The sequence below is a fragment of the Branchiostoma belcheri genome, unplaced genomic scaffold, assembly GCF_001625305.1.
Source record: "Branchiostoma belcheri isolate BF01 breed outbred unplaced genomic scaffold, Haploidv18h27 scaffold173, whole genome shotgun sequence".
NCBI classification, from domain to species: Eukaryota; Metazoa; Chordata; class Leptocardii; order Amphioxiformes; family Branchiostomatidae; genus Branchiostoma; species Branchiostoma belcheri.
The window spans coordinates 163538-176375 of NW_017803191.1; the positions used below are offsets into that span (position 1 = coordinate 163538).

Genomic DNA, 12838 nt, shown 5'->3' on the forward strand with positions numbered 1-12838 from the left:
CACGTTCGGCCAATGTCGTGCCTAGACAAATTACACGAAGAACAATTACCCACTTCCCTTTTGTCGGCGTCCTTTCTTCTATTTTATTGCTTGTGCAGGCCACAGTAAAATGTCATAGTGTGGTTCATAACTAACTGAAGGAAACTGCAGACCGTCTAGTAAGACGACAAGAGCCCAAGACGGCTCTTAGCATATTTCCTACACCATGAACATGCACTGCCATAGCATTGTAGCAAGGTTACCGTAGCAAGGCGTACACGGACGCGATATTGTGTGGAAGGCGTTCAGCACCAAGGACAGGTCTACTTATTGCCGGTCGCTACCGATGAGCGCCAAGGACAGGTGTGTTCATACATTATTCAGCTCAGGAAGAAACTGCCTTTTATGATCTTGATAATAAACTCTTAAAATTGATAGACGTTGTCCGTGCATCTTACAGAAGGTGGCAATAAAATAGACGGTAAGAAGCGTTACACGCAAAAGATGACTTCTAGACGATATCAGACACCTGCTAACTGTGTAAATTTACCTTCTACCTACTGATTTTCAAGTGTAGCACTTGACTTTCTATTAACGTTTTTAGGCACCTATATTGTATTGTAATGTACAATGCTATTTTGTGCGATGTTTCTGCATGACCGTACATGTGACGTGAACATGTACTTTCCAGCCAATTTTCCTGCATGGTACGGGCATGTTAAAAATTGATAACCTACCTTCTAGTATTTTCGTTCACCAATGCAGACCAATGCAGAGCTATCCGTATTGCCGCGGAATAGCTCTGCATGGGAGAATGCATATTTGAAGCCCGCTCTATAACATGTCAAACGCGCGATCATGATTAGAAAAATGGTAAAGCGTCACGAGAAACATATTTCTTCCAAGATATTTCTGTGTTTGAAGGCAAAATTTTCATTCATATTTTTTGGATGAGGAGCCATAGTCTCATTTTCAGGCCTTAATGTTTTTCGTGAAAAGCGCGCTCAAAAATACCGCAGATGGCTAATGATTAACTTGAAGTACTATTTACCTTCGCTAGGAGGCATCACAGTAACGTAAAGTCTGTTGACACTCTTAGTTGGTAATCAACGTTAAACGCCTGAGAAAATTACTGATCTGCATCCCTAAATTGTGCCTTTTGTCGCTAGTTTCTAACTGATTCTTTACAAAGACGATGATATTTTCCAAAAGCTCTACCCCACTGCGGACCAACAATGCGAATCTGGACACGAATTACGAGCTTGGCTTCAAGTCACCCGATCTTTGTCTCCGAACTGCGCGCTAGTTTCTGTCAAATTTTGGTTCTGGGGTTACCCTGTACCACAATATTTGTTTACTTGCTGTGTGGTGACAAGGAATCGTATATCGTTTTAAAACTCGCAGCTCATCAAATAGCATGTGTGACTGACTGAGTGTGTTAGAGCGTAGCCCGGCCATCCTGCCAACAGGATGAGTGACAACTGGCGGAAGAAAATGTCCAACTCGAACGCGAAGCCGAAAAACAATGGCGGGCAACGCTCAGGAGGGGGAGGGGGGAACTCGAACCGCCGACCCAACTCCGCCAAGGGAAACGGAAAGGTAAGAATCAAACGATGTAAAAAGGAACAGAGGAATCATTCATATACATCAGAGTGACTTGTGTTTGTAATATCTCCTGAAGCGACCCTCAACAAATGAAGGATCATCTCAAAATTTGTCATAATAATTTAGTTTGGAACGTCAGACAGTCTTTTGGGGTGAAAAAGTCGATGTGATGACTTCATGTACTTTATTTAGCGATTCGCAACAAGACTATCTGCATAAACGAACGGCCAGAATTACGTATAAGCGTGTATAAGTAGCTATCGATTCAAATCTTGACAACTTTATGATCTACTAGTATCTTCATACACCTTAATTGATAGACAAAAATAGTCACTTAAGTCAAGGTTGCATGTAATAAACTTTAAAGTTTTAAATGCATTTGTTGTGAAAGTGAGAGGTGTTGAAAGCAACTACATACATCATACATGTATGTTCTTTCTCAATACATAATCTGTGAGCCCAGTCACCTTGCAAGATGATGATCACACCTGTCAAGGGGCAAATGTATCATAGTTTCACCATTTACACATTTATTAGATTAGGTAAAGACCAAACAGTTTGGGGGAAAATAGACTGTAATCTATCCACACAGTTAAATTACATGTTGCTTGTTTGTTTAAATTGCATAAATGGTTTTGGGGTGAAACACACAGTCTAATTTTGTATACTAAAGTACTTGAAGTAAAACCATTTACTGAGTGATAGGGTTGAACCACTCACATGATCTGGGTGGACCTGTACTCTTATCGATAAGTGTGGTGGGTTCTTTAATGTGTTTGAGTCAACATCTGACTGTTGTCTCTGTTTGTATTGTTTCCAGCAAACTCAGTCACCCTTGCAGAGATCCACCAGCTACGAAGGTGTCCGCAAGATCGTCGCTCGTGAAGGGCGGTCAGCGCGCAACCTGGTGGCATGGAGGGTGCCCATGGACACCTCTGTCTCTGCAGGTAAAGTAATGATATGTTTAGATTTATTAAGCGAAGTGAGCATAAGAAAGAAAGTATTAGAAAGATGCCTACATGTAGATCATATTGAATTTCATACCAGTATTATGATCTTATCATTATTGCAAGTTCCTGCCTGTAGGCTAATTGCAGGTACATGTAACATAAAAATAAAGGATGGAGAACAGGATGGATAACAATATAGCTTTAGTTATTGGTGTGCTGATTGTCATTGTCTGTAGTTAGATTATTTGAACTAATGTCATAATCAATCTCACATTCATTCGCCAGGAAAGGGAAAGATGTCCAATAAAAAGGCAAAGGCTGAAAAGATGGAAGGCAAAGCTGCAGCCATGGGCAGTCACGCAGCAGAGAGTTTGAGGTCCAAGTCAGCACAGAGAGACTCTTCTTCCGAGGGAAGTAAAGGGACACAGACGTCGCCTCGCAAAAAATCGCCCGGGCAGACAAAAGGGAAGAAGGCTGATGTGCGAGCGCGCTACTGGGCGTTTCTGTTCGACAATCTCCGAAGGGCTGTGGACGAAATCTACCAAACATGTGAAGCTGATGAGAGTGTGGTGGAGTGTAAGGTAAGCCAAAGGGCAGAACATAACTTCTTGTTCATGGTGTTTTATTTAATGGGATTGTATATATGACTCTGCAATGTTAAACTATTGTGTGGATTTGAATAGTAATTTACTGAAAGCAGCTCACTGAAAAGGAAGTATTGCTTATCTAAAATGAAAACTAAGCTACTCTTAGTATCAGAGTCCGAGGGAATATTTTTGATTGGTGTTGCTGCATTTAAAAAAAAAGCATATTTGATTGTTTTATTTTGTTTATTTTCTCAGGAAATGCTGCTGATGTTAGACAACTACTCTCGAGAATTCAAGGCACTGATAGAGTACATTGAAATGCAGAAACAGTTAGAGAAATCTGACAACTGGTGAGTTGTTAATGATCATTCCTCCCCTCTTTCTGACCAATCTGTAGAAAGGAGATGTGTATTGTTTACACTGTTGTCCTATTTCTTTGTTCCATGATAATCAAATGAAAAACTCATGAAGTCTTGTCTAAATGTAAATTATTTATTTGCAGTGTTAATTAAGTACTAGTACATGACATTGAGAAATTGAGACTTTTTTTTACCAATTTACATACAAAATGCTGATTGCTACATGTATATACACAAAGTATATTTTCATGATAAATAAACCTTGTATAATGCAGGCCCAGTTCCCTAGCGTGGGAGGTAAGGAAGTCTCCAGGACGGCCGCTGGGCCCCAGTCCGACACCGTCAGAACGAGTAACTCCCAGTCCCGTGTCACGGAGCCTCAACTTCAGCGGACATTCTCTGCCAAGGGGGTATGTACTATTGTTTTTTTGCGTATCAAAAGATACGTGTATAAAGACAAAGATCTAAGGTGAAACATCTGTTTTTTTTAACACAAATACATTGTACTTCTATGTTTTTTTTGTAGGATATCACCGACCCCTAAGCAACCAGCTGGAACAGCTGCGAAAGATGCAGATGAGATTGCACCTGCCAAGGATCCACAGGTGGCTGCACCTGTTGTGAGCACTGTGGCAGGAGCCACTGGCACCTGGGCAGACAAGGTGAAGGGGAGTCCCTCGGCTCCAAGTGTGGCTCAGCCAATCAGCAGTCCCGATACAAGCAAACAGGGATCCCCAAAGGCAGTACAGGAAGAGGCAGTTCATAACACATGTGATACAGGTATTGTGTCAGAAACTGAACAAAATTGTCTATAGGAAGACTGTACTTAATTCATAGCAAGTTGTCCTCCTTTCCCTGATTTTCATCCCACCTCTTGATGCATTTTTGCTTTTAAAAAGATGTACGAGAACTTAAAATAAATTAATGTGACCTCATCACTTTATGTCTTACATCAATATATGCATATATAGTTGAAGTAGCTTGCTAACTGTGCTAACCTTATAAACATAGATGCAGATACAGAAGACTCGGGAGGCTGGGAAACTGTCCAGAGAGGAAGACGGCGCGACCCAGACAGTCGTCAACAGAGACCCTCCAGACAGACAGCACCCAAGAGCGCCAGACATCAGAACAGTGCTAAAAACAGTCCTAATGCTGACCAGAAGCTGAACAGAGAGAGAGCTGACAGTCAGAAGGAGAACAGACCTTCTCATAGAGTAATGCCACCTGGCAACCCTTCTCAGAACTGCAGAAAACCCACACAGAATACCAAGAAATTAGATCCACAGAAAGCTAATACCGATGTCAAACCGAAGGTGATAAACGGTCAGCCCGATGGAAAGACTGAAGTCTACAATGCTTGGACACAGGTTAAGAACAAACCTAGTAGCAACGTAGCAACTTGCTCAACTGAGATGCTGAAAACAGAAGACAAAGTGAAGAATTTAGGAAGAACAGAAACTGGTAGTAGCTGTGAGAAGGCCAGCGATAAGTCCCAAACAGACAATTCCCCAACAGACAATCAGGCTGAAGCTGCCGATACCCCACCATCTCCTACAAAAGACGTAGTCGACGATCTCTTGAAGAAACTGATTCTGATAGACTCCGGTGAGCAGAGCAACGGAATCACAGAGCCAGAAGCTGATGTAAATAAAAACAATGGTGCACAGGAAAAACTTGACAAAAGCCCACAAGAGGAAGCGATGGAAAGTGAGAAGACAGTAGGGGAGAATGGTTTGCCTCTGGACAGTGATATAAAGATTACAGAGGACTTTACACATCATGAGGAAGAAGAGGATGATGATGATGATGACATTCTTGATTCTGCACTAGATGATGTGAGTTTGTTTGTTTGAGTGATCCACCTTCATTCTCCTCGCAATCTCATTTGTAAATTTGTTTGTCATCACTCACAAGTAAGGTTACCTAAAGTTCCTTTTTTTGTAAAGTTTTAATAATAAGTTGAAGTCCTTAGGTGTTTTGGCAACACATGGAGATAATACTACAGTATGGAAGCTAGTCCACTGGTAGCACAGTGTCAGTGTGTTTAACTTCCACACCATTCACACTAGGCTCTTCCTACATTGTACAGTATAGATGATCTATGTGAACTATTGATGACATTTTTCTGTGCTGCCTTGTATAACGATCATGTACACCAAATGGAGTGGGAAGGATTTTAACTTTTGAAACGTTTAATAACAGACGGTGGCAGCCATAGAGAAGCAGGAGGAGGAGCTAGCCTCCAAGCTGCAGGCTTACCAGGACGAGGCTATCGCCTGGGCCATGGAAGAGGAGCGCTCCCTCTCCAAGCAGATAGAGGAGGAAGAAAAGGCTCCAATCCTGGTGGACACTGACAGGGATGGGGAGAGTGATCTTGGGGTAAGATGTTCAGAATCATTTTTTTTTAAATATTGCATTATACAAGTGTGTATGCCTTTTTTTTTAAATATCAATACAGTCATGTATTATTAATGCATGTGCAAGCTTTCAAAAGCCAGCATGATTCATGAGTAACTTATAACTTTTTTTGCATCTCCTTACGATGGAATGAAGGAAAAGTTTGACTTAAATGACTGTAATACTTGTTCCTTTCATCTTTTTCTGCCAGCCATGTCTGATAACCTTCTTCTGTACTATTTTATATGTGCATGTAGCTGCTGTAGATTAAAATATTGGCCTTATAATGCATGCAGTTTTTTCAACCTTTAATTTCTACTTTGCTTGATTTCATATTCTACTGCATGAAACTGCACTGTCTTAGTACTAACATGCTCAAAGAACTATGTAGCTTTTTCAACTACAAGTCACTAATAACTTGGCTGCTTGCTCTAGAAGTAAAATTTTGTATCATTTCCATACTTGTAGTTTTTAAGACCTTAATTCACCTTTCTTCTGCTTGTCCATCTTCTGTGCATCTTTGTTTGCTTATCATCAGAACGCTAAGTCTAGCCGTTGTTCCAACAAGGTAGGTGTCATTCAGGAAGTAGAACGTTTCTTTTCTTGTTGTGTGTTTTGAATATTGGTATTTTTGGCGATGCCTGATAGGCGGAGCCTATTTTATAGTCACGTGTTAAATGTGATTTGTTTTGTTGGATGATCATGCTGTTGTGCAGGGGTATGTACATGTACACTCATGCTACAGGCAATATAGGAAAGTGCTCAATGAAGGTTGCTATCTCCTGTCTGTCAGAAAATGACTCTTTGTGATAGACAAAAATTGTCCTCGTTTTATCATCTTCATGGACAAAAATGGGTATGTTATGAAATTCTGGAATGACTCAAAGATTAGAAATGCCAATATCCCCCCCCCCAAAATACAGCCGAGCCAGTAGGTTAAAACATCACATTATTTGCTCTCATTGCCACAGTACTAATATAAAGACCTATTGCCTGTAATAGTACATGTATATACCCCTTATTAAAGTATAGCTTGTCATAAAGGTTCATAAATGTGATCAAATTGCCTCATTGCATAACATTGTACATGTGTGTGGTATTCTAACATTTGTGTTTGTACTTGTAACCCTTTATCCTGTTATCCCCAACTCATTACAGAAATTACTTCATCAAGACCATCTTCATTGTATACAAGTATACATAGTAGTCTTCCTATTCACAGGCTGTCTCTACCCTAGTCTTGTACATTATACGTTTAATAGCAAAAAATAAATCTCCCAAAAAATCAGCTGTTATATTTTTATATTTCCTAGAATTATCCCCCGTTGCACGTTCCGTTTGTTGATTTAATCCTGCATGTACTAATCCCCAGTGTTCCGTGGTTGGTAATTGTTGGCTCTGTGTCATGCTGTGATCCTGTCGGTGTGTACACACATGTAGGATGACCATTCCAGCAGTACTATAGAGGCCGAAAGTTCCTATGAGCCCAAACCAGAGCCCCCATTGGTAGAGTCTGCGGACACGCAGGATAGCGCAGGCCTGCCATGTCGTGCAGACGGTCGTATAGCCCAGTCTGAGGCTGAAGGACGGTCTCTACCGCACCCTCCCTCCGTAAGACTGCGTCGCCACACACATTCTCAAAAGCATGGCAGCCAGATCATGCATGTTTGTTCTCTCATAGTCAATGCATAATCTAACTAAATGTGGTGATGGCTGATCTCTATATGGGGATAAGGCAATCTCAGCCATCAATCATCTGTTGGTAGTCGGTAATCTGTCTGCTGATTAATCTATTTGTTAATGTTTAGATTAGAAATTATACCCTAATCCATTATGTTCTACTAACCCAATTATGCTCAACTCTTTACTCACATTTTTTTTTCAAATTCAAGTATGTATAAGAATGATGTTTGATGTATGTTGCTCTTTTATGATTATACAGTATTGAAAGGAAATATACAGGGACGCAGGATGTATAATTGAATTTCATAAAGCAGCATTTGCTGCAACTGTATTAGAAAAAGTTTCACAATTCATGATGTCTACATGTGTTTGAAGCAAGAAACTACATATTTCATATATCTTATTATGACATTGAAAGGTACAGGCTCATGTGGTAATGATGTTCATGTGTTTTGCCACCTCTAGGAATAGGCTAGTTCACGGTTTGAAGCGTGCATGTGCAATGTGATATCATTGTGGGCAATATGTAAAAGTTGAAGGCCCCTGGCCATTCTTTTATCCAGGGGACTTAAACCTTGACATATGACCCATCACACTGGACATGTGGTCTTCAAAACATGAACTAGCTTAGAGGTGTGTCCTTGCAAAATATGACAAAGTTGATGCTGTGTTATAAAGAATTTTCTGTAAAAGTCACATTTGAAATTTTGAGAGCAATACAACTTGTCTATGATAGTATCTGTTTGTATATTTTGAGAAAGATCTTTAACGCTGTTACAACCTGATTGTGGGTACTTTGATGCTTGGGTTGTAGGAATACTTTTACTTTTGTTGAGAAAACATTCTAAATAAATATTCTGCTTGTTCAGGCCTCTCTTGACTCCACTGGCCAACCCCTAGACTGGACAGAGATAATGGCTGAATACGAAGGTAAAGAGAGATTTTGCTTTTTATATTTTGTTCAAGCTATAAATACCTTTGTTGGTGCTGGAAGCAACCATAGTGTCCCTTATCCTCAAGATAAGAATGGGACAAGGTGAAGGTAAATTACGCTTGTACACCATATATGCTACATATGTACATATATATATACCGGGTAGAATACAACACGGTGTATTCCGTATCACCCAAGGTAGAATACCAGCCGGAGGTGATGTGGAATATAAGTACCTTGTATGACATGCCTTTCAATGTGAAATGTACCAAAATTTGGTGTCCCCAAGCCAAAAAATGCAACAACATTAATTTCAACGTCAGAATCCAGTGTTGAAATTTTCGAAAACGGTGCATGCGACTCAGGCGAAACCAGTTTGTATCATTCTATTGATAACCAAATAGAACCCCAGGCTGCACTGCTAGTTATCACATGGGCCAGAACTCCCGTATCGAATGTTATCACTGCCCAGGTATGACATAGAACATTGTTATCTTATAGGTTACACTGAAATTTGTTTGTTTTAAATTTTTTTGTTGAGAAATCTGTCAAATCTTTGGTTGCTCAGGAAAGGGAGTGTAAGTGAAACTGCTCTGTAAAAGAAGTGCAACCCTCACATGATACACTCTCGTATGTGGCTTCTTTTTGTGTAGCAGGGGCACAGTACCGGGAGAGCACGTCCTGGGGAGAGATGGTGGAGGATTTTGAGAGCAGACCCCCGGGCCGCGCACTCCACATGCACGAGAAACTCTCCTCACCATCCAGGAAAAAGTAAGCTCTATCTATGACCACTCTAGAAGAAATTTGTCCATTGCACCCGGCTAGCTTGCATTTTCTGGTACCACCAAAAATTGTGAACCTTTTGAAAATATCTTCCGTTGTGCTCACCAAATCTTACATTGAATGCCTTCAATTGTGAGTGTACTTGTGTCCCCAGGCCGTTGGCTGAGTCTTGGAAGAAGCACAAGGAGAAGCAGGCCAAGGCTGCAGCCCTGAGAGAAAGGCTGAAGACAGAACAACAGTGTAAACTACAGCAGCTGGAGGAAAGGGTCAGTACTATTCTTGTTTGTCTTCTAGCATGTACTATGCATATTTTCTTCTTGAAAGATCAGTTTAGTGTTCTAACCAGACTGTAATTTTTTCTGTCATTTTAATTTTGTTTGCTGTAACATCGTGTCTATCACTGAAGTGCAACAGTCTGTTGGAGTCTTTGGCATGTTCCCCTGGGAAATTTTAAATCTTTACCCTCTGAAATGCTATTTCCAGCAGTTTGAGGGGGAATTGTTGCCGGTAGACTAATCTTAGTTTAATGACATCTCTTTCTATATCTCTACACACCAATTCTTGTCCATCAAAGATGACAGATTGGTCAAAATTTTTGTCTGTCCGTCAAGAGCGGCAAAATGACAGAAAGACAGACGCTGGCTAGAACACTGGTATTTGTTTCCTTCTTGATAGATCAGTTTGTTGAAAACTAGAAATTCTCTATAATCAGCTCAAAAGACTCATTGAATTTTAGGACTCTTAGGTCTTATATTGTATGATAAATATCTCCCCCTTCTGTGGTCCCCAACAGATAAAGGAGGTTCGTGAGTGGAAGGAGCAGTTGTTAGATGAGAAGCGGCTGGCCATGGATGAGAAGCTGGAGCGAGCAGAGAGAAAACGTCTGCTGCAGCTCCAGGCTGTGGTCAGGAAGGCACAGGAGGAGGAGGCCAAGGTGGGTGGCAAAACTTCGCCATGATGGCAACTTTTCCCTTATTCTCTTTTTATGATTTGCTTAAGTTTCCCTTGAATGCTTACAATCATGATAATGATCATTATGGCTTAATCATTTTAACCTGAGCAAAGTGAGGAAAGCGTAATCGTATAAAGCGCCTTTCCCCACGGCACAAGGTCTGTGACTTTGCAGGATTCGAACCCGGGACCTCCGAGCGGAATGCTCTGCCGTTACTCCACATAACCCCATTAGTGTTGTAGTTTTTGACTCAGTGTGATTCACTTTCTTAATTTGTTGACAAGTATTTTGAGATACAACACTATATAGGAGATATTTTTGAAAGTTTAAAACTAGAAACTAGAGACAGAAGGTATTGAAGTGTTGTGACCGGTTAATCATCTTCCCTGCAGGCCAATGAAATCGCTTTCATCAACACCCTGGAAGCACAGAACAAACGGCATGACATCATGACTCGCTACCAGCTGGTGGAGTCCAGACTACAGGAGCTGCTGGTAGGTGTGATCTCCTTATGTACTAGCAGTGCCCCCTATCTACTTTGATCAGAATTACAACCACATGTATCAAGCAGTACACTAAAACTTTGTGCCAACCTGCTGGCAAAGGATGGCTTAACATTGCAAATACACTGTGAATCCTTTTCAAATTTCAGTTTCAAGTTTTAATACAATGCATGGTTGTTCCAGTGCTAATTGAGGAACATTGTTAATTTCTTTAACCATGTAGGATATGCGTCAGAAGAAGCAGGAAGAGAAGGCAGCTAAAGAAGAAGCAGTGCAGGAGCGCAGGAAGGCATTGGAGGCGGAGAGACAGGCACGTGTGCAGGAACTCATCAACAAACGGGAGGAACAAGAGGCCAGGATTGAACAACAGAAGTTAGAGAAGGACAAGGCCAGGGAGAAGGCAACCAGAGAACGGGCCAGGTAGAAACTGTTGACCATTTACGTCAGGATAGTATTTTTCTGGGGGGTTCATACGTATAATGTAGTGCATACAATGTACCTGGCCTCCAAAAGCTTTTCTATTGGTAAAGCCGCATTGCATTACAACTAGCTACTTGAAAAGCATTATGCTTCAGTTCAGGATGGCTGTTTCATTTTACCTTGAAATACTTTGTGTCATATTTCAATGGTTTACAGAGAACGGGAACAGAGAATGATTGCCCTAAATGCCGCCCAGCAAGCCAACCTGGAGGAGCTACAGAAGAAAATACAAATGAAGGTAGCCTTTTTCCATCTTTTTAACATGTATAGTTACATTATAGTGTTTCTGTAATGTGTCTGGTTATCTCTGTGTTATCTGGCATCACATACATGTATAATGTAAGATACAGAAGCTAGTGCATAGAAGCTTCTCAAAATCAGTGTAGTTTCTATTACAACTGAGATGTTTAACTAAGGTCTTTTGCACTGGCCAAATGCCTTGTCTGACAATGAATCCTGTTCCATGGTTTCTGAGTAGCATGACGAGAGCAGCCGCCGACACCTGGAGCAGCTGGAGCAGCGGCGGGAGAAGGCAGCTGACATGAGCACCCTGAAGCACCTGACAGGTGGGGGGGAGGACGACACCCCACAGTCGGTACCGTACGAGCAGAAGAAAGTCTGCAGCCTCTGTACAGTTGTGGTAAGGAACAATCACCTACACGTAATACATGGCCACATTTTTATTGTGTTATTTTCAGTGAGGCTAGGAACCTCCAAAACAGTTGTAGAATAGAAAGCTGTGGAAATGTAAGTCATATATGGAAATGGCCTAGTCTAGTGCACCAAGATGAATTCTCTTCAAGTGCTGTCTAAATTTCATCATCTAATGTTAATCCCTTTCAATTGTAGAGTTTACAGTACAGATAATTGCAGTTCTGATGCAACTTGATAGGGGGCATTACTAGTCTATGTATGGAGTTACCAGGACCCAATGGTCATCATTTTTGATACTGCTGAATCCCTTACCAGGGTGCATTCCACCATTCAGGATACAATTGTTATGTCATTTAAGATTGCATGGGATCTGAAATCCTCAAGAATGCAACAAATGGGTCAAAACTGTTTGGGCTATCGTTGAATCCCTAAACAACCAGTCTTAAATCAACATGTGCATCTTGATCTATCTTTGGTTTATGAATTTATTGCATACATGTATGTGAGCACTTCTTTGGCATGAAAGTTGTGCAAGAATGTTGATTGGAGTTAGCCTTTAAAAATCTAAACAAGGATAACTACAGTTCATCACCATATCTGGATGGAATAGAGGATAGAAGTGACTTAATTGTTATAAACTCCCTATGTATGTACTTTAATTTCAAGCATGCAGGAAAAAGCACTTGAATATGTGCCAAACTTACTTGATAACTATTTGCATACTCAGTAGTTTTTCAAGGCACCTCACCTACACTGTTACACCGTAATTCAAGTACTATATGCTAAAAGTTAATAGCTAGTACATGTGCCGTGAATCTGGTGATCTGCCATCTATCTATCTGATGTTACCCTGTAGGTGTTGGTTCTGCCACATCAGAACATGACATGATAAAATGGATAGGGCCAAGACAGGGGTTATACAGTATGTCATTACTGCAGTTATGATGGGCAGAGAACAGACATTGGCAT

The 12838-nt window shown here is 40.9% G+C and overlaps 1 protein-coding gene across 1 annotated transcript in view; it reads left to right on the top strand.

Annotated features, from left to right (window-relative positions):
* The first annotated feature begins 1274 nt into the window (after window positions 1-1274).
* LOC109466975 (S phase cyclin A-associated protein in the endoplasmic reticulum-like) overlaps window positions 1275-12838 on the top strand; it is a 66721-nt gene continuing 55157 nt past the window's right edge. The window contains exons 1-18 of the mRNA XM_019764861.1: window positions 1275-1578; window positions 2405-2531; window positions 2820-3115; window positions 3377-3471; window positions 3756-3890; window positions 4007-4260; window positions 4492-5318; window positions 5686-5862; window positions 6419-6448; window positions 7321-7491; window positions 8433-8493; window positions 9151-9268; window positions 9435-9546; window positions 10074-10214; window positions 10625-10726; window positions 10959-11155; window positions 11372-11453; window positions 11694-11855. Coding sequence (XP_019620420.1) covers window positions 1450-1578; window positions 2405-2531; window positions 2820-3115; window positions 3377-3471; window positions 3756-3890; window positions 4007-4260; window positions 4492-5318; window positions 5686-5862; window positions 6419-6448; window positions 7321-7491; window positions 8433-8493; window positions 9151-9268; window positions 9435-9546; window positions 10074-10214; window positions 10625-10726; window positions 10959-11155; window positions 11372-11453; window positions 11694-11855 — 3216 coding nt within the window. The 5' untranslated portion in view covers window positions 1275-1449. The remainder of the gene's footprint in view (window positions 1579-2404; window positions 2532-2819; window positions 3116-3376; window positions 3472-3755; window positions 3891-4006; window positions 4261-4491; window positions 5319-5685; window positions 5863-6418; window positions 6449-7320; window positions 7492-8432; window positions 8494-9150; window positions 9269-9434; window positions 9547-10073; window positions 10215-10624; window positions 10727-10958; window positions 11156-11371; window positions 11454-11693; window positions 11856-12838) is intronic.